A 19,673-nucleotide genomic window follows, 5' to 3' on the forward strand; every position below is an offset into this window, starting at 1 on the left:
TCCCTGGGTTTATTTCCACAGCCGGCCGCTGAGGCCTGTTCTGACGGCCGGGCGGACCCAAGACCGCGGCCACGCCCAGCAGGACGCGGGCTGAGGGAGCCGGGGCGGCGCCGCCGCTCTCGTGACGCCACCACGCCGGCCAGTGACAAACACCTCCCTCCCGCCGCCCCAGGAGCCGCCGGCACTGCGCGAGTGGGAGGGCTTGGCTTCTCGTGTACTCCTCAAACTCTCGCGAGGCTTCGGGCGGCTTTCTTCCCGAGGGCGGCACGAGGGCTGGGCGGTGGGGTCCGGGTGCCCGGGTGAGGGGCGGAGCTGGGGGCATGGCGTCCGGGGCGGCTCGCTGGCTAGTATTGGTACCCGTCAGGTCCGGGGCTCTCCGGCGCGGGCCTAGCTTGAGGAAAGATGGCGATGTCGCTGCCGCATGGAGCGGCTCAGGCCGGAGCCTGGTACCGTCGAGGTCAGTCATCGTTACCCGCAGCGGCGCCATTTTGCCCAAACCGGTGAAAGTGAGTGTCTTCCTGGAGACGGGGCGAAGGGGCTGAGGCCAATCATTGTGGGGAGTGCGTGAGGGCGGCGCTGATTGATAGGAGCCAAGGCCAATCATAACGATAACCGTAGACTGGAAGGCGGACCAAGAATACGCTAATGAGTTGCTAATTTTGACAGGTGTGTAGAAAATGGTAGGTAGATAGAAGATGGGGGACAAACGCTGAGGAAGTTGGCCTTTTACATTAGCTTGTCCTGAGAGGTGCGGTGCTCTGCTCCTCTGGAGTCAGAAGACTAGGCCGTGTGCTTCTAGCTTAGACCAGTCCTGTAATCTCTGCCCTGCCTGTCTCCTAGTTTATGGGATGAAATATGAATTTTGAAAGGACTCTGTAAATAGAGGGTACTTGGGACGGGCCTCATCTTTTTATTAGTTGTCACCTAATATTTAATTCATGTGATTTACAGTCCTGATAGATGTGCAGGGAATTATTACAATCACGGGTTTTCAAATGAAGAAACGGGCTAGAGCGGTGAAGCTCATGTCCAAGGCCAGCGCTGAGGCCGCAGCATCCGGGTTTCTTCCTGGTACCGTCCCCACCAGGTCCTGTCTTTTTCCAACACTGAACGCTATCACATGCTTGAGTTTTTCTAGGGAAAACGGAAACAGTCCCTTATATCAAGCGAAAGTTTGCTTTACGACTGCAGGGCTGTGTGGTGTGGGAGTTAAAAAAACAAATTCTCTTAAAGCTAGTCTAGCTTATGCTAACTCACACAATTGACTGTAGGTCCATGTTGGGAAAGACCTGCCTTATCAAAACAGTTGAAAAAAATTTTTTTTTAATTCTAGGAATACGAGAGAAATGTTGCTGAGATTTTACTGACATTCTCCCAATCCATCTAAATAGTCTTTGAGTGTAAATACATGCCCACTTTCAAATACATCTGTTTCTAAAATTTTTAAATCAAATTTCTCAGGCATCAGGGAACCTGTTACTTAGTGAACTGTGTAGAATATCCCTTCACTGTACATCTTTCTGTCATCGGTTTTCGTGTATTTCGTGTTCAGGTAGAGCTCACCGTAGTCTGGCCCTCCTAGTCCTGGTGCACCCGATTGCCTGTAGGGATTTAAAGTAATTAGCAGGCGGTGTCCTAACTTTAGATGTCTAGGGTGCCTTAGACTTTTCTTTCCAGTGGACTTTTCGTCCATTTTGATGGCCATAACAGTCACCTTATCTCCTTTTCTTTTTTTTTTTTTGAGACGGAGTCTCATTCTGTCACCCAGGCTGGAGTACAGTGGCACAATCTTGGCTCACTGCAGCCTCCGCCTCCCGGGTTCAAGTGATTCTTCTGCCTCAGCCTTCTGAGTAGCTGGGACTACAGGCATGTACCACCACACCCGGCTAATTTTTTGTATTTTTAGTAGAGATGGGGTTTCACTATGTTGGCCAGGCTGGTTTCGAACTTCTGACCTCCTGGTCTGCCTGCCTCAGCCTCCCAAAGTGCTGGGATTACAGGTGTGAGCCACTGCGCCCGGCCTTTTGTCTTTTTTTTAGACAGAGCCTCACTCTGTCTCCCAGGCTGGAGTGGAATGGTGCAATCTTGGCTCACTGCAACTTCTGCCTCCTGGATTCAAGCAATTATCCTGCCTCAGCCTCCCGAGTAGCTGGGATTACAGGCGTGCACCACCATGCTGGGCCACTTTTTTGTATTTTTAGTAGAGACGGGATTTCACCATGTTGGCCAGGCTGGTCTCAAGCTCCTGACCTCAGGTGGTCCACCCATCTCAGCCTCCCAAAGTGCTGGGATTAAAGGTGTGAGCCACCCTGCCTGGCCTTCTCCTTTTCTAATTACTTTTCTTGCCCTGAATTTTTCCAAGGACTTTAAAATCAAGTTGCTTATGATGGGTCTGAGGGTATGTCTGTGAGAGGGCCAGGTCTTCTTTGGTCCTGCCAGAGTGGGCTCTGGAGCTCACAGCTGCCACTCTGACCCTCTGCAGATGTCCTTCGGCCTTCTCCGTGTGTTCTCCATTGTGATCCCCTTTCTCTATGTCGGGACACTCATTAGCAAGAACTTTGCTGCTCTACTTGAGGAACATGACATTTTTGTTCCAGAGGATGATGATGATGATGACTAACAGGTAAGACTTGCTTTACCCTAGATGGACCAGGAAGCAGGGTGGAGCATCTGTCTGTGATGCAGTCTGGCCTGGTAGCAGCATTTGGACGCTGGGGGCAGAAGCATTAATGAATTGGCCCACTTGGTGGCTAATGTTTTCGTTTGTTTGTTTGTTTTTTGAGACGGAGTTTCGCTCTTGTTGCCCAGGCTGGAGTGCAATGGCATGATCTCCACTCACTGCAACCTCTGCCTTCCAGGTTCAAGCGATTCTCCTGCCTCAGCCTACCGGGTAGCAGGGATTACAGGCATGCGCCACCATGCCTGGCTAATTTTGTATTTTTAGCAGAGACGGGGTTTCTCCGTGTTAGCCAGGCTAGTCTCAAACTCCCGACCTCAGGTGATCCACCCACCTTGGCCTCCCAAAGTGCTGTGATTACAGGCGTGAACCACTGCGCCCAGCCGACTTCATGTGGTCTAATATGTGCTGCATGGCATTCTGTCAGAGATGAGGACACTCCTGATTCCTTAGCCTGGCATTCAAGGCTTGCCATAATCTGGTCACACCTCTTATTCCAGTCTCATCTTCCATATTTCCAGCCACACACCGATTCCCAGTATTCACCATTTCTTGAGTTTTCACACTCATACCCACCCCCAAACATTGGCTCATTGTTCCTCCCACATGGAAGACTCCTTCCCAGAGCTCTGGGTCTTAATTCCACCCATTCTACAGTGTCTTTGAAGTCTTCCTTCCTCCTTTCATTTGAAAGTTGACGGCTCCTTCCTCTGAGCAACCAGTACCTCTCTTCAAATACTCGGTATTATGTGGCTAAACACACACAAACCAAAATTTTACTAGACTCTGAGCTTCTTGCTGGCAGGGGACGTTTTTTATACATTGCGGCCCCCAGTGCCTGGCCTGTGGTGAATGCCCAGTTAACGTGCGCATGAACAACCAAACGTGCTCAAAGCTGCCTTTCTCCTGCCATGTTTGATAGAAGCACTTTGTGGAATTCTTTCAGTCTGCGGATGGAAGACTACGCTGTTGCCCAGTTCACTGCTGCTTTCCTTTCTTACAGGAATTACAGAAAGGAGAAAGCACTAACTGAAGAAATGGTGATGCTCTCAGCTTCTCTGCCTTCCCTATCAGCAGAAAGGCTCGGGGAAGGCCCTCAGCCTCCCAGTCTGGTGAAGCTTCCTGTATGGTCCATGACCGTATTCCACCCCAGGCTCTGGGAGGCTCCCTGAGATGTGCTGTCCACTACGCACTGCACAAACAAGCAATCAAATTATGAATAAACATAATAAATATCAGCCGTGCGTGACTGAGTGATGGCTGCAGTTTCTCAGTATCCCTAGGTTCTAGTTGGTGCAGTTGTCTCTGCTGTCCTTTATTTATGGGAGAAACATAGGCCCAGGCTATCCAGGCTGCAGTGGAGCCTGGTGAACTATTCTGGGGGCCCTGGGAACTATTTTCATTGTTTACAAAAGCCCAACAGAAACTGTGCATTTTCCCTTAAGAAAGCTACAGGGGCTAACTAAAGCCTCGTGCCATTCTGTGTTCAGTGCCAGTCATGACAGCTCTGCTTGTTAGCGTACTACTTAAATATAACTAGAATGATTCAAAACTTGGGTTCTGTGATATGAGGATATAGATAGGTTTTCATCTATTTCCTGGCTTATAACTCCCAAAACCCTTGTTTTAGGCTTTTGTTATAATGTTGGGCACTTCGGGCCTCAGAAAACAGCAGTCTCTTTCTCAGATCTTCTCCTGACCTCCTTTCACCTGCTGCTTTTTCTCCCCAAGGCAGGCCATAGAAGCTAAAAGTATAATCTTCCTTTGCCCGTCTTCGAGTTGGCCATAAAAAGAATCCTCTGACCTACCTTGTCTGATTTTAGGTCATGAGACCCCTATTTCAGAAGGGATTCTGCCCCATACGTGGGAGGAAGAAATGTGGACAGGCCTTGTTGGACTTCCCCACTCCATCTGTATTAGATTATGCCTCTTTTGTCCAATCCCATTTCTCCACCGTTGTCCATGCTTCAATCATCTCTATCCAATGAGGTCTCCATAAAAGGCCCAAGAAGACAGGTTTAGAGAGCTTTCGGAGAACAGAACACTTGGCTTTGCAAAGTGGCACGCCTGGAGAGAACTTGGAAGCTCCACGCCCCTTATTCTATACCTCACCCTATGCTGTATACCTCACCTCTTCAGCTGTATCTTTTGTGATATCCTTTATAATAAACTAGTAAACGGACCTAAGTGTTCCCCTGAGTTCTGCAAGCTGCTCCAGCAAATTAAAAAGAAGGGGTCAGCCGGGTGCGGTGGCTCACACCTGTAATCCCAGCACTTTGGGAGGCCAAGGCGGGCAGATCATGAGGTCAGGAGAGCGAGACCATCCCGGCTAATACAGTGAAACCCTGTCTCTACTAAAAAATACAAAAAATTAGCCGGGCGTGGTGGCGGGCACCTGTAGTCCCAGCTACTCGGGAGGCTGAGGCAGGAGAATGGTGTGAACCCGGAAGGCAGAGCTTGCAGTGAGCCGAGATGGCACCACTGCACTCCAGCCTGGGCGACAGAGCGAGACTCCATCTCAAAAAAAAAAAAAAAAAAAAAGAAAAAAAAAGAAGGGGTCATGGGAACCTGAAGCTCAGAAGTTCTGGAGGCTTGGACTTGCGAATGTTGTCTAACGGGGGTGGGAGCAGTCTTGTGGGACTGAGCCCCAAACCTGTGGAATCTGTTGCTATCTCCAGGTAGATAGTGTTCGAAGAGAATTGGAGGACAGCCAGCTGGTGTCTGCTGAACTGACTGCTTGCTCAGTGTGGGGAGAAACCCTCATAACGTTTGATCACAGAAGTCTTATGTGTTTATTGTTATTGAGTGAGAGAACACAAAAACACCTTGAGTTTTTCCCTCAGGTTCCTTAAGTGAAAAGATTATAAAGGGATCCTTGGTGCCATAAGGTTTGGGGCCATGCACAATGGTTGATGCCTGTAGTCCCAACACTTTGGGAGGCTGAGGCAGGAGGATCACTTGAGCCCAGGAGTTCAAGACTGGCCTGGGCGCGGTGGCTCACGCCAGCACTTTGGGAGGCCAAGGCGGGTGGATTACTTGAGATCAAGAGTTTGAGACCAGCCTGGACAACATGGTGAAACTCCGTCTTTTCTAAAAATATAAAACTAGCTGGATGTGGTGGTCCATGCCTGTAATCCCAGCTACTTGGGAGGCTGAGGCAGGGAGAATCACTTGAACCGGGAGGTGGAAGGTGCAGTGAGCCAAGATCACACCAGTGCACTCTAGCCTGGGCAACAACAGCGAGACTCCATCCCAAAAAAAAGCAAAGAAAAAAAGACCAGCCTGGGCAATGGAGAGACCCCATCTCTATTAAAAAAAAAAAAGTAGGGGAGTCCTCAGTGATCATACCTATAGATTCCAAACCCCTTCTCCATCATTTGGATTGCCCTGGGAAGCACAAGAGAAGACCACCATCCAAACAGAGATCAGTTCTTGAACCTGCGTTGATGTTTATTCTGCCACTGAGAGGTACACCAGGGTTTCCAAAGACAGTAGGAATATTTCTGTTCTCTGTGTGTATATTGAACAGCTGTGCACCTAGCAGGGTGCCTGAGTAGGAAGTTAATTTCATTTTAAGGGCTGGAGCTTGTTACAAGTAGCGGAGCCAAGCCTTTGCGCATCCATGTTCTTCAGAACCCAAGGAAAACTAGCCCATCTTGACAGCTCTACTTTTGCGCCTGTTAGTGCTGCCCTGATCCCTCTCTGACAGGAAGAGCTGGCTAATTTTGGATCATCTGTGCCCTGACACTAAGGTGTCTAATCATAGGGGCTATAGAAACAACTACATTAACAAGTCGTCCAGCCTCATGCCCAATGTCACAGTTTTTGAACAGATGGCCTCCTTCCTTCCTGTTTACTGACATGCAAGGCTCTGAGAAAAATAATTCAATCCAATTTACAGCAAACACCACATTTCAAGAAAAGGGAAAGAACAGGTGGTGTGTATACCAAAGTCCCACTTGCTCAGGCAAAAAGAGGCTGCAGAAAATTGGTTCATCAATGGAATTCTATCACAAAGTGACCATTGTATAGTGAGTTTATTTGTGCTCTAAAATAGTATCAACGTGCATCTTTCCACTGAATGACTTCATGGATCGTGGCCAACATAGAACTTGGATAGGAAATCCTTTGGCCTTGGCGCTTCTGTTTCATGGAAGAACCGCATAACATGTGTCCGCTGCTTCCATACTTTAATTGTTTCTTCCAGTTCGATCTTTCCCTGAACAGTGAGGAGAGAGGTCATCAGTCAAAGCGGTCAAGTTGAAGGCATATGACACTGAAGGCCAGGATTCTATTCTCTGCTCAGCATGGACTGTTGAATGACCTTGGGCAAGTAACTACTCTGTCTGGGCAAAGTTTCTATGTCTGGACAATGAGGTGGTTGGGGTAAATGATTTCTGAGACTTTTCAAAGATTCTTTAACTCTGTGGTTAACTGGTACCAAGAGGAGAAACATACAGGTTAACAGGCTCCTATCCCATGACTACCTAACCTGACTGGCTTAACTTATGTTTCTGCGTATCATTTCTTCTGTTACTGACTGGTGTATGCTGAAGCTCCCATTGATGCTAATGTCACTGGCCAGGGGGACAGAATCAGCCCCAGGATTTGACTCCATTTATACAGGACTCATAACCAGCCTAACTGCCTCTTCCAGCTGTAAACTGGCATTCAGATGAAGTGGTAACTTCTAGGGATGAGGTTCAAGAAGAGTTCAAACTTTCCTCCCTATATCTTTTTTTATGGTTATAAAATGCAAGTCCCAGTGGATGTTCCCTTGATGAATCTTATCTATTTAACCAGATGATAACCTCCAAGTTCAAGTATTTCTCTGAAACACAGCAATAATCACTGCCGAACCAGTAGCTGCTTTCTAAACTTGGAGACAAAATGTTCATTTGGAAAGACTAAGAAGTAGTGGACAAGTTGGCTGATCTTTTAAATTGGTCAGGGAGGGTCAGTTACCTTAATGACCAGAAGATCAACCACCCTGGGGTCTGTGACATGGGCATTCTTCATAAACATCTCTCGGACTTTATCCCGTCCCATTTTCACAGTGATGTCCAGCTGGAACTGGTGCACTAGAGAGAAAAACATGACTCAGGGTAGAAACTGTATGGTTAAAACATGTTTTTAAAACCTAGAGTCGAGTCAAATGATACTCATTGAACACATACAGGTCGCCCATTCATTTCTTCACCAAAAATTAGCCTGACCCTAGGCTAGGTGCCTGAGGATGAGACATGTGATTCATGGTATTTGCTCTCAAGGAACTTATTATTTGTTTGGGGAAAAAGACCACTGAATTTGAAGAGGCAGTAAAGCATTGTTCAAGAGTTTGAACAACCTGGGTTCAAATCCCAGCTTTTGTTAGCTATATGATCCCGTGTAAGTTAACTTTCTTGTGCCTGAGTGTATTTTTTAAAAAATTATTTTATGGGCTGGGCACGGTAGCTCACGCCTGTAATCCCAGCACTTTGGGAGGCCGAGGTGGGCAGATCATGAGGTCAGGAGATCGAGACTACCCTGGCTAACACAGTGAAACCCCATCTCTACTAAAAATACAAAAAATTAGCCGGGCGTGGTGGCGGGTGCCTGTAATTCCAGCTACTCGGGAGGCTGAGGCAGGAGAATGGTGTGAACCCGGGAGGTGGAGCTTGCAGTGAGCCGAGGTCGCACCACTGCACTCCAGCCTGGGTGACAGAGCGAGACTCCGTCTCAAAAAAAATAATAATTATTTTATTAGCCGGGCGCGGTGGCTCACGCCTGTAATCCCAGCACTTTGGGAGGCCGAGGCAGGTGGATCACCTGAGGTCAGGAGTTCAAGACCAGCCTGGCCAACATGGTGAAACCCCGTCTCCACTAAAAATACAAACATGAGCCGGGCATGGTGGTGGGTGCCTGTAATCCCAGCTACTCGGGAGGCTGAGGCAGGAGAATCACTTGAACCTGGGAGGCGGAGGTTGCAGTGAGCTGAGATGGGCCACTGCATTCCAGCCTGGGCGACAGAGTGAGACTGTGTCTCAAAAAAAAAAAAAAAAAAAAAAAAAAAAAGAAAAAGAAGAATTATTTTTTTTAGAGACAGGGTCTTGCTCTGTTGCCCAGGCTGGAGTGCAGTGGTATGATCATAGCTACCTGCAGGCTTGAACTCCTGGGCCCCCGTGATCCTCCTGCCTCTCAGCCCGGCAAGTTGCTGGGATTACATGCGTGAGGGATTATCCTGGCTGAGTGTATTTATTTATCAATAAAATGAGGACAGTAACAGCACGTATAACTCCAGGGCTGTTGTGGAGATTTCATGAGACAATGCAAAATGCTCACAACAGTGCCTCACATGGAATAAGCTCTCAATAGACATTAGCATTATTTTTATATGGAACAATCAGCAAAAGAAAACAGGATTGAAATTAATGTAAAATGATGTGGCTTAGGCTATTAAGTATTACACAAACTTTGAGTTAAGGGAGACTGCTAGGGGTTTATGCAGGTTAGGGAGGCTTCAATCCAACAAGCAATTAATACCATCTTAGGTTACTTGGAGGAAGCAAAGTTTAACATGTAGCTCCACTTGTCTAGGTGTTAAATTCTGACTGGAGGGACAGCCAGCTATGAATATAAACATAAAATCATAATATCCAACAATCCCTGATTAAGCTCCTTTAGTGACAAAGACTCAGTAACCTGGAACTTCAGATGAGACGTATGGATGTCCTTTGAAAATTAGGTTTTAGTCACATGCATTACCACCCCCTGGGACGCTCAGCCATCATTGGATGTGTTGATGACAAGGTCATGAACAGGGTCTTGTGTGTTAGATGGGATACACATAGGGTGACAGAGGCACACTAGGCTGTGGGGACAGCAAAATCAAGGCTCCCAGGCTAGAATGAGCACTGTAGTGAAGGAAACCAGTGTATTCCTTTGGAATATTTTGTCTTGTGGCCATTCCTGTGACATGTCCACTCCGGCTTACAGAACTATCATAACCAGCTCTGAAAACGATGAAGGCCATTTTGTGACTGAATTAACAATAAAGTTTGAATCTTAAAAAAATTTTTTTTTTTTTTTTGTAGAAACAGGGTTTCACTATGTTGCCCAGGCTGGTCTGGAACTCCTGGCTTCAAGCAATCCTTGACCTCCCAAAAAGTGTTGGGATTATGGGCATGAGCCACTGCACCTCACCTGAATCTTTATACTCTTAACTTAGTGACAGTGATAGAAAAATAAAGCCTCTGCTGAGGGACATATCAGGCCATGTTGCAAAGAAAACAAAGTTTCTGATCCAACCAAGGAAAAAGCAACAGCAGAAATCTACTAGGAGAATTGGCATCTCAGCTTGATAGGTCAATGTTAACACCACAGAGGACAAAGGATCATTCACTAGAAGTAAGTGTCCAGGGTGTGCTGGAGCAGGCTCTCATGGAGAGCCAGTTAGACATATCTCTTCCCAAATCCGTACACACTGACTTCACTTAAAAATCAATCATGGTGGTAGTATTTATACCACGGAAAATAGCAAACACTATAAATTTGAGTTCTACCACCCACAGAGCTGTTCACCAAGGTATATTAGGAGTTCCAGTAAAGAGCAGACAAAGGGCAATAAGAAGACAGATGCAAAAATAAATGCAAACTAATACGGAACCTGAAATTTATTTTGTTATTTTTTTTTAAGACAAGGTCTTGGTCTGTCACCCAGGCTGGAGTGCAATGGCATGATGACAGCTCACTGCAGCCTCAACCTCCCGGGCTCAAGCAATTCTCCCACCTCAGCCTCCGAAGTTGCTAAGACTACAGGCACACACCACTAGGCCCATACTTTTTTAGTTTTTTGTGGAGACAGGCGTCTCACTACATTGCCCAAGCTGGTCTTGAACTCCTGGGCTCAAGGGATCCTTCTGCCTCTGCCTCCCAAAGTGCTGGGAATACAAGTGTAAGCTACCACACCTGACCAAACCTGTCCTTGGTACACGGGTGCCTAGAATCCAGGGTTGTTTTTTTTTTAATTTACAATCCAGTGCTCTTTTAAGGAAGGGACTATGAGGAATCTTCCCCTACTATCAGTGCTTATCTTTCCTGAATTTTTTATTTTAGATTCCTGCCCAACCTTGGGAATAAAAAACAAGATTTCTCTGGGCATACTTATGGGAGCTTGTGCCCATCAGCTCCCATTCCTCATTATCTCCTGAACTACTACACAGCAGGGCACTGGGTAATGAATCTTCTCTTCAGCAAAATGTTCACATGCATAAATGCAACATTTTACTTACAGTTTCAGGAGGTTACAGATCCTTGAGTTCCCATCCTCAGATTAAGAACCCTTGTCTCTAGAAAGACAAATTCCATAGGTCTGTCCCAGGCTCCCTCCTTCCATTCCAACACTCTGAATGCACCCCCCAACCAGTGAGAAAGGCTGCAGAAAAGCAAATGGAAATAGCCTAGCCATAGACTGAATTGTACTTTGGTCTAAATCCGTGGCAAACCAGCAATGATTTTGCCCCCCAGAACATTTGGTAGTGTCTGGAGGCATTTTTGGTTGTCACACCCATGGGGTGGGCGCTACTGGCATCTTGTGGGTAGAAGCCAGGGATGCTGCTAAACATCCTACAATGCAGGGGACAGCCCCGCACAGCAATCGTCCAGCCCAAATGCCACTGTTGAGAAACCCTGGTGTAAATCAGTTCCAAAGTTCTTTCGTAGCTCACAGATTCCTGGCTTATTCTTTGAATCCTGAATACTTCTATTTCAATTTGAAAAAATCTGGGACGCTCAAAAGGAAGTACCCCTTTTGGGTGAAGGTGACTTTTCCACAGTCTCTGTGTGCTTTTCTGAAGTTACTGTTAAGGCTTTCCTGAGTCCAGAAGGCTCTGACAGATTCAGAAGGACAATCCCATACTGCTCTCAGCTATTTGCTCCAATTCATTTTGGTTGCATTCATACAAGGCACAAGACCTGTATTCTTAGATGGGAAGGCAGCATGGTATAATGGAAAAGAACATGGGATTAGGGGTCAAATAAGCTGGGTAAGGTCTCCAGATCATTATAAATCATGATCTTGCCTGGGGTACAGCCTCCTTAGCCTGTCATCTCATCTAAAAAAAGTAAAGAAAATAAACTCTAACCTAATTCTTTTACAGGAATATAGTGAAAAATCAAGTGACACCTTGTAAAGCATGATCCAAATGCTGGCTGTTAAAATTGTCACACTTTTTCCCCATATCTCTATAATACCTTGGGTTTAATTATCTGGTTATATGCCTATAATAGACTAGACCATCAGACCCTTGAAGGCAGGGTTGTGTTTTTTTCATTTTTGTATCTCTCTAGGCATCTAGTACTGACTCTGAAGTACAACAGATACTTAATGAAATGGAAATTAAATGAATGAACTGTTTCTATAGAAAGTCTCCTGTTATCTTACGGCCAGCAAACAGCATGTCATATTTTTTCAAAGGAAGGATTCAAAGGCAGTTCTATCCCTGTGCTCCCATGCAAAACTGGGCCCTGGGAGATTCAGGGAAAACTGCAGTAGGAGCTAAGAGCTGGGTATTAGGGGTTTACAGGCAGGCTCTTCTACTTCCTAATGATGTCATCTGAGACAAGTTTATGTGCCTCAGTTTTCTCATCCACAAGGCAGGGAAACTACTAGAGCCCACCCTAAAATAAGGCATAGTGCTGAGTCATATGTAAGCATTTCAATAAATGTTAGTTATTGGCCAGTCACAGTGGCTCATGCCTGTAATCCCAGCACTTTGGCAGGCCCAGGCCTGCGGATCACCTGAGGTCAGGAGTTCAAGACAGCCTGGCCAACATGGTGAAACCCCGTTTCTACTGAAAATACAAAAGTTAGCCAGGTGTGGTGGCACGCAACTATAATCCCAGCTACTCGGGAGGCTGAGGCATGGGGAAATCACTTGAACCCGGGAGGTGGAGGTTGCAGTGAGCCAAGATCGCGCCACTGCCCTCCAGCCTGGGAGACAAGAGCGAGACTCTGTCTCAAAAAAAAAAAAAAGTGAGTTATCATTACTATTTTTTTCATTAAATACTTAAAATTTTACTTTTGTTTTTTATTAATGCTCAGGCTGTTCTAAGTTCTCAACACTATTACTTATTCCCCTTCCTTGATTTGATTCCTCAGCTGGAGTCCTGATGATGGATACCATAAAACCCGTGTGGCACAGGTTTAAGTAACTGGCCAGCTACAGATCACTGATCTTCCCCATAGGGATGCATACTCCTTGACCCCTTCTTTTCTCTCCTCTTCCCTTGCTTTCTAGCCTCCTGTAGCCCTCTGCCTTCTTTTCCTCCTCTCAAGACCCTTCTGACTTTGGGACTTTCTTCCCAAAACAGAATTTGAGGGAAGGTCTTGGGAGGGGTCGGTTTAGAAAGAGCTGGATCCTCAGAGTCAGGATACCTGGGTTCTGTCTTCTACTTGGCCACTGATTTACCCTTCACAAGCCACCCTTTTTGAATGTGGTCCTCCTTCCCCCAGCACCTTCCTCCTGCAACCAGAGAGGGTTCTGGGTACTCCTAGAAGTATTCTGCCAGGCAAACATTATGTTTTCAAACTGCTGAATTTGAATGCACCACCCCGAAACACACACACACACACACACACACACTGCTACAGTCACTCCCCACACACATCTTTTATCTGCCTGCCCCTGAAGGCATCTGAATTTGCAGTCCCTGAACCAGCAGATCACTCAAGTTTCTCCTTCTCTAGTATCGCGTGGGTTTAAGTTCTGGTCAGTAGCAATTTTTCCAAAAGTCAGCTTGAAGACAGGGACTCTGTGGAGCATACACAGTTCTCATATGTCAAAGAACCGGGTTCTGCTTGGAAGCTGCTGCTAAGGTAAGCCCTATAAATAACAAAAATAACAACAAAAACAACGGCAGCAGCTAATATTTAATGAGTTAAATATGCATCAAGCCCTGTTCTAAGCACTCTAGATATTTTAACTTAATACAGTAACTTTCTGAAGAAGGAATTATTATTCCCATTTTAAAGATGAAGAAACTGAGGAATAGATGAAATAACTGGCCCAAGGTCACACAGCTAGTTGAGGGCAGCGCCTGAAGAAAAGTCCGTGCTCCTAACCACCACATTCTACCGCCTTTTCACACACACAAGCAGGGACTCGACAGCCCTGAGGAGTGGCACCGTGCTCCAGCTCACTCAAAAACACCTCTTTCTCGCACTTTGGGAGGCCGAGACGGGCGGATCACGAGGTCAGGAGATCGAGACCATTCTGGCTAACACGGTGAAATCCCGCCTCTACTAAAAATACACACAAAAAAATATGCCCGGCGTGGTGGCGGGCGCCTGTAATCCCAGCTATTCGGGAGGCTGAGGCTGAAGCTGAGGCAGGAGAATGACGTGAATCCGGGAGGCTGAGCTTGCAGTGAGCCGAGATCGCACCACTGCACTCCAGCCTGAGCGACACAGCGAGACTCCGTCACAAACAAAAAATCCAACGGGCATCTATAATTACACTCTGCAACTCTAGACTTTGGGTTCTGGGTACAACAGTGGCTCGGCCTGGGCCCTGGGCACATCACTTCACCTCTCGGTGCCTCCGCTGCCTCACCCACAAAGTGAGTGTGTCACTGACAGTCATCGTCCTCCCGCCAATTGCGAGGGACAAAAGAGACCAAAGCTCCGATAGCACGTACGAATGCTAGGCACGGCCGGTCTGACCACCGCGCCGCCGCCAGGTCCGGCCCATGGTAGGCTCGGGTGACCCTCTTCCACTGAAGCACCCGCAGTCGCCTCTGCCCAAGTTGGTGACCTCAGCTCGGCCCATGAGAAACCCCGGCCGGGCCGGCTACGACCTTGAGCGGCGGCCTCCGGGTCCCCACGTAAGCCGCTACCTCTCACCAGTGTTCGGCACCTCCCGATACCAGGCGCGGTAGAGCTCGCGCACCCTCCGCTTGGCCTCGTTCATGTCCCGACTGAAAATGGGTTTCACGAAGGTGCTGGCGGTAGAAGTAGCTTGGCGGACGCTGCTCCCCGCCATCTTGCCAAAGCATCCACTCCACAACCCCACCTCTTTGCAAGCAGCGCGTGCGGACCGCGGGCGAATGTCTTTTCCCATTGGCTAAGGAGGAACGCCCCGCCTGTATGCTGGGTGGGCGGGAGGATGACTCTGAGGCTCTCGGATTGGCTGGGAAGCCTCTCTCTGGCTGAGCGAACGGTGGGTGCTGCGCATGCTCATCTACACAAACGCCGCTTGGCCTTTGGACTACCCCATCTGTCGCTCTAACGAGCCGGCGTCGCCGGCAGGGGACGCTCGGGCCGCAGGAAGGTCGCTGGGTCGTGAGCTGGCGCCGGGGACGCCGAGCGACTGCGGGGTTTCCCTCAGCGTCCTCCTATCCGGCTGCCCGCCGCGCTCCTTGGTAGTGTCCGTGGGCGCGCAGGCCTTGAAGAACCTCCTCGCGGCGGGCCCCAGAGGTAACTGCTGAGGCAGATAATGGCGCCTGGGCTGCGGTGGGGCTTGCCCTGCCGCCTGGCGGCTTTCTGCAGGGCCAGGATATACTTTTCTGTAAACCAACTCTTCCTTAGCGCAGGAGAGGTGTCAAAGCGCTGGCGCGTCTCCAGAGCCCCGGGAGGAAGGCTGTAACGGCAGCCCCATCGTAGACAGGGACATTCGCATCCCGAGCCCTGGATCTCTGAAAACCAGCCCAGAATTTGGAAGCTGGAAGGAACTTTAGATCTTCCATTCTGAGTGTCTCTCTTCGCTGGCGTTTTCCCACTGAGGTTATGTAAACATGAAGAGAAGCCTACAAGTGTCAAGGAGAAAACGACAGCTAACCACAGGGCAGGCCATGGGCAAGATATCTGTGTTCTCCGCTCTCATAGGTCAGGTAGGTACCATCAGCATCCCCATTTTACAGGTGAGGAAACTGAGGTGGCCCAGAGTCTAGGTCACCTGACAGATCGCCCCCACCTGCCTGACTCCTGCCTAAGAGGCTCCGTCTTTTTCTGAAGGTGTAGTTGACAGGAGCCTGTGAGTATTGGGGAAGGGCCAGGGGCCAGGGCTGAGCATCTACTCCAAACTTTCCCATTTCGAAGGGTTAAAAAATCAGATATACTTTTTTCTTCCTTATTATCTTCTAAAATGTATATATATATTCAAGTGAGCTGTACAAAAGAAAGCACGTAACATGTATAAATTATAAAGCATAATAATAAAATGGAAGCTTTTGAACCTCAGTACTGAAGAAGTTGTAACACAGTCAAGGTTTGTATAAAGTGTCCTTAGATGTCCTTAGTAGCCACTGTTCTCTAGTTCTCTAGGTACATTAACTTGGCTAGGCTTCACAACACACCAGTGAGATTGTGTTGATATACTTTTTTTTTTTTTTTTTTTTTTGAGACAGAGTGAGACTCACCTAGGCTGGACTGCAATGGTGCAATCTCGGCTCACTGCAACCACCTCTCGGGTTCAAGCCATTCTCCTTCCTCAGCCTTCCGAATCGCTGGGATTACAGGTGCGCACCACCATGCATGGCTAATGCTTGTATTTTAGTAGAGACGGGGTTTTGCCATGTTGGCCAGGCTGGTCTGGAACTCCTGACTTCAGGTGATCCACCCGCCTCGGCCTCCCAAGGTGCTGGGATTACAGGTGTGAGCCACCGCCCCCGGCTGATACACTCATTTTATAGATGAGAAAACTGAGGCACAAAGAGACTAAGTTACTTTATAGCATTGGGGTTGAAGCCCAGGCAGCTGGTGCCAGAGTCAGTTTTCTGACTCTTGCAGCACCTATACCATGATATCTGCCTGTATGATTTTAACCTTGTGTATACCCCTGCCTCCTTCAGAAGTACCCACTATCATGATAAATTCATTGTGTTCAACATTCAAAAAAAAAAAAATGGGGCACAGTGGCTCACTCCTGTAATCCCAACACTTTGGGAGGCCAAGGCAGGTGTATCATCTGATGTCAGGAGTTCGAGACCAGCCTGGCCAACATGGTGAAACCCCCATCTCTACTAAAAATACAAAAATTAGCCAGCATGGTGGTGGGCACCTGTAATCTCAGCTACTCGGGAGGCTGAGGCAGGAGGATTGCTTGAGCCCGCAAGGTGGAGGTTGCGGTGAGCCAAGATTGCGCCACTGGACTCCAGTCTGGGCGACAGAGTGAGACCCTGTCTCAAAAGAAAAAAAAAAAGACCTCTAAACAATCCACGAACTGGGAGAAAAGTTTTGCAAATCACATGTTCCATAAGGGACTTGTATCTAGGATACATAAAATTCTTACAACTCAGTAATGAAAAGACAAATAGCCAAATTTAGAAATGGGCAAGGGTGACAACACCAAATGCTGGTGAGGATGTGAAGCAACAGGAACTCTCCTTACTGGTAGGAATGCAAAATGGTACAGCAGCTTTGGAAGACAGTTTGGCTTTCTTACAAAACTAAACATACTCCTATCAGAAGATGCAGCCATTGCACTCCTTAGTGTTTACCCAAATGAGCTGAAAACTTATGTCCACCCAGAAACCTGCACATGGATGTTTACAGCAGCTTTTGTTTTTGTTTTTGAGATAGAGTCTCGCTCTGTCACCCAGGCTGGAGTGCAGTGGTGCGATCTCGGCTCACTGCAAGCTCTGCCTCCTGGGTTCACGCCATTCTCCTGCCTCAGCCTCCAAGTAGCTGGGACTACAGGCGCCTGCCACCACGCCCGGCTAATTTTTTGTATTTTAAGTAGAGACAGGGTTTCACCGTGTTAGCCAGGATAGTCTCGATCTCCTGACCTCGTGATCCGCCTGCCTTGGCCTCCCAAAGTTCTGGGACTACAGGCGTGAGCCACCGCACCCGGCCAGCAGCAGCTTTATTTGTAATTGCCAAAACTTGAAAGCAACCAAGATGTCCTTTAGCAGGTAAATGGATAAATAAACCTTGGTATATCCAGACAATGGACTATATTCAGCACTAGAAAGAAATGAGCTATTAAGCCATGAAAAGGCATGGAGAAACCTTAAATGCATATTAGTTAGTGAAAGAAGACAATCTGAAAGAGCTACATACTGTATGATTCCAACTATATTACATCCTGGAAAAGGCAAAACTATGGAGACAATAAAAAAGATGGCAGGGGCTGGGAGTGGGGAGAAATGCACAGAGGTGGTGCACAGAGAATATTTAGGGTAGTGAAATTACTCTGGATGTTAAAATGGTGGATACATGTTATTACACATTTGTCAAACCATACAGGATGTACAACACCAAGAATGAAACCTAATGTAAACTATGGGATATGGGTGATACTGGTGTGTCAATGTAGCTTCATTGCTTATAACAAATATATCCTCTGGTGCCTGATGTTGTTGGTGGGGGGAGGCTATGAGTGTGTGTGGGGTGGGGGAACCCTGTATTTTCTGTTCAGTTTTGCTGTGAACTCGAAACTGCTCTTAAAGATGAAATTTTTATTTTAATGGGCAAAGTATTTGAATAACCATTTCTCCAAAGAGGATATACAGGTGACCAATATATCAATTGACCAATATATCAATATATCAATGAAAAGACATTCAACATCATGAGCCATTAGGGAAATACAAATCAAAGCCCTCGTGATATACCATTTCTCACCCAGTAGAATGGCTAGAGTGAAAAAGACAGACACAGCCAGTCACGGTGGCTCACACCTGTAATCCCAGCATTTTGAGAGGCCAAGGCCAGTAGATCACTTGGGTTCAGGAGTTTGAGACCAGCCTGGCCAACATGGTGAAACCTCCTCTCTACTAAAAATAGGAAAATTAGCTGGGCATGGTAGTGCATGCCTGTAATCCCAGCTACTAGGGAGGCTGAGGCAGAATTGCTTGACCCGGGAGGTGGAGGTTGCAGTGAGCCCAGATCACGCCATTTCACTCCAGCTTGGGTGACAGAGCAAGACTCCATCTCAAAAAAAAAAAAAAAGACAAAAGATAGTGTTGGCAAGGATATAGAGAAATTAGAACTTTCATACTTTGCTGGTGGGAATGTAAAATGGTGTAGCCATTTGGGAAAACAGTCTGGCAGTTTCTTAAACAGTTAAATATGGCCAGGAGTGGTGGTACTCACTTGTAAGAGGCCAAGGCAGAAGCATTGCTTGAGCTTAGGAGTTTGAGACCAGACTAGGCAAAATAATGAGACCGTATTTAAAAAAAAAAAAAAAAAGTTAAACGTAGACTTAGTATATGATCCAGCAATTCCAATCCTAGGTATTTACCCCGAAGAAATTTTTTTCCACACAAAGACTTGTATGCAAATGTTCATAGCAGCATTATTCACCATAGCCAAAAACTAATAACACCCAAATGGCTATCAGTTGATAAGTGGATAAACAGAAGGCGGTCTGTCACCCAGGCATGGTGGCTCATTCCTATAATCTCAGGATTGCTTGAGGCCAGGAGTTTGGGAACAGCTTGGGCAACATAGTGAGACTGTGTCTGTTGAGGGAAGTCAGGAACCCCGAACGGAGGGACCGGCTGAAGCCATGGCAGAAGAACATAAATTGTGAAGATTTCACAGACATTTATTAGTTCCCCAAATTAATACTTTTATAATTTCTTACACCTGTCTTTACTGCAGTCTCTGAACATAAATTGTGAAGATTTCATGGACACTTATCACTTCCCTAATCAATAGCCTTGTGATTTCCTATTCCTGTCTTTAATCTCTTAATCCCGTCATCTTCGTAAACTGAGGAGGATGTATGTCACCTCAGGACCCTGTGATGATTGCATTAACTGCACAAATTGTTTGTAGAGCATGTGTGTTTGAACAATATGAAATCTGGGCACCTTGAAAAAAGAAAAGGATAACAGCATCTCTTGTTCAGGGAACAAGAGAGATAACCTTAAACTCTGCTGGTGAGCTGGGCGGAACAGAGCCATATTTCTCTTCTTTCAAAAGCAAATGGGAGAAATATCGCTGAATTCTTTTTCTCAGCAAGGAACACCCCTGAGAAAGAGAATGTATCCCTGAGGGTAGGCCTCTGAAATG

General features: G+C 47.1%; 3 protein-coding genes across 8 annotated transcripts in view; 2 read left to right on the forward strand and 1 right to left on the reverse strand.

Moving 5' to 3' along the window:
- The first annotated feature begins 78 nt into the window (after positions 1 to 78).
- On the forward strand, positions 79 to 3,915 carry SMDT1 (single-pass membrane protein with aspartate rich tail 1). The gene is made up of 3 exons (XM_004063553.3): positions 79 to 506; positions 2,483 to 2,623; positions 3,681 to 3,915. Exons 1-2 carry the CDS (start codon positions 321 to 323, stop codon positions 2,618 to 2,620), a joined length of 324 nt encoding a protein of 107 aa, XP_004063601.1. The 5' UTR covers positions 79 to 320; the 3' UTR covers positions 2,621 to 2,623; positions 3,681 to 3,915.
- Positions 3,916 to 6,764: 2,849 nt separating this feature from the next.
- NDUFA6 (NADH:ubiquinone oxidoreductase subunit A6) lies at positions 6,765 to 14,697 on the reverse strand. Its single transcript, NM_001279731.1, is given in 3 exon segments — positions 6,765 to 6,896; positions 7,643 to 7,758; positions 14,559 to 14,697. Coding segments are annotated over 3 exon segments (387 nt in total).
- A 34-nt stretch (positions 14,698 to 14,731) lies between these two features.
- Positions 14,732 to 19,673, forward strand: part of LOC129529528 (uncharacterized) — a 35,822-nt gene continuing 30,880 nt past the window's right edge. The window contains exons 1-3 of one of the 6 annotated variants that reach the window (XR_010133095.1): positions 14,732 to 15,131; positions 15,243 to 15,544; positions 16,061 to 16,583. Coding sequence is in view for 1 of the 6 variants with exons in the window: in XM_055374774.2 (XP_055230749.1) it covers positions 15,449 to 15,544 (96 nt within the window). In the remaining 5 variants the exon portion in view is untranslated. Of the gene's footprint in view, positions 15,545 to 16,060; positions 16,584 to 19,673 lie in introns of those variants that run through there. The other 5 variants (XR_010133096.1, XM_055374774.2, XM_055374769.2 and 2 more) reach the window with 5 other exon arrangements.

Source organism: Gorilla gorilla, chromosome 23 (genome assembly GCF_029281585.2).
Source record: "Gorilla gorilla gorilla isolate KB3781 chromosome 23, NHGRI_mGorGor1-v2.1_pri, whole genome shotgun sequence".
In the NCBI taxonomy this organism is placed as follows: Eukaryota; Metazoa; Chordata; class Mammalia; order Primates; family Hominidae; genus Gorilla; species Gorilla gorilla.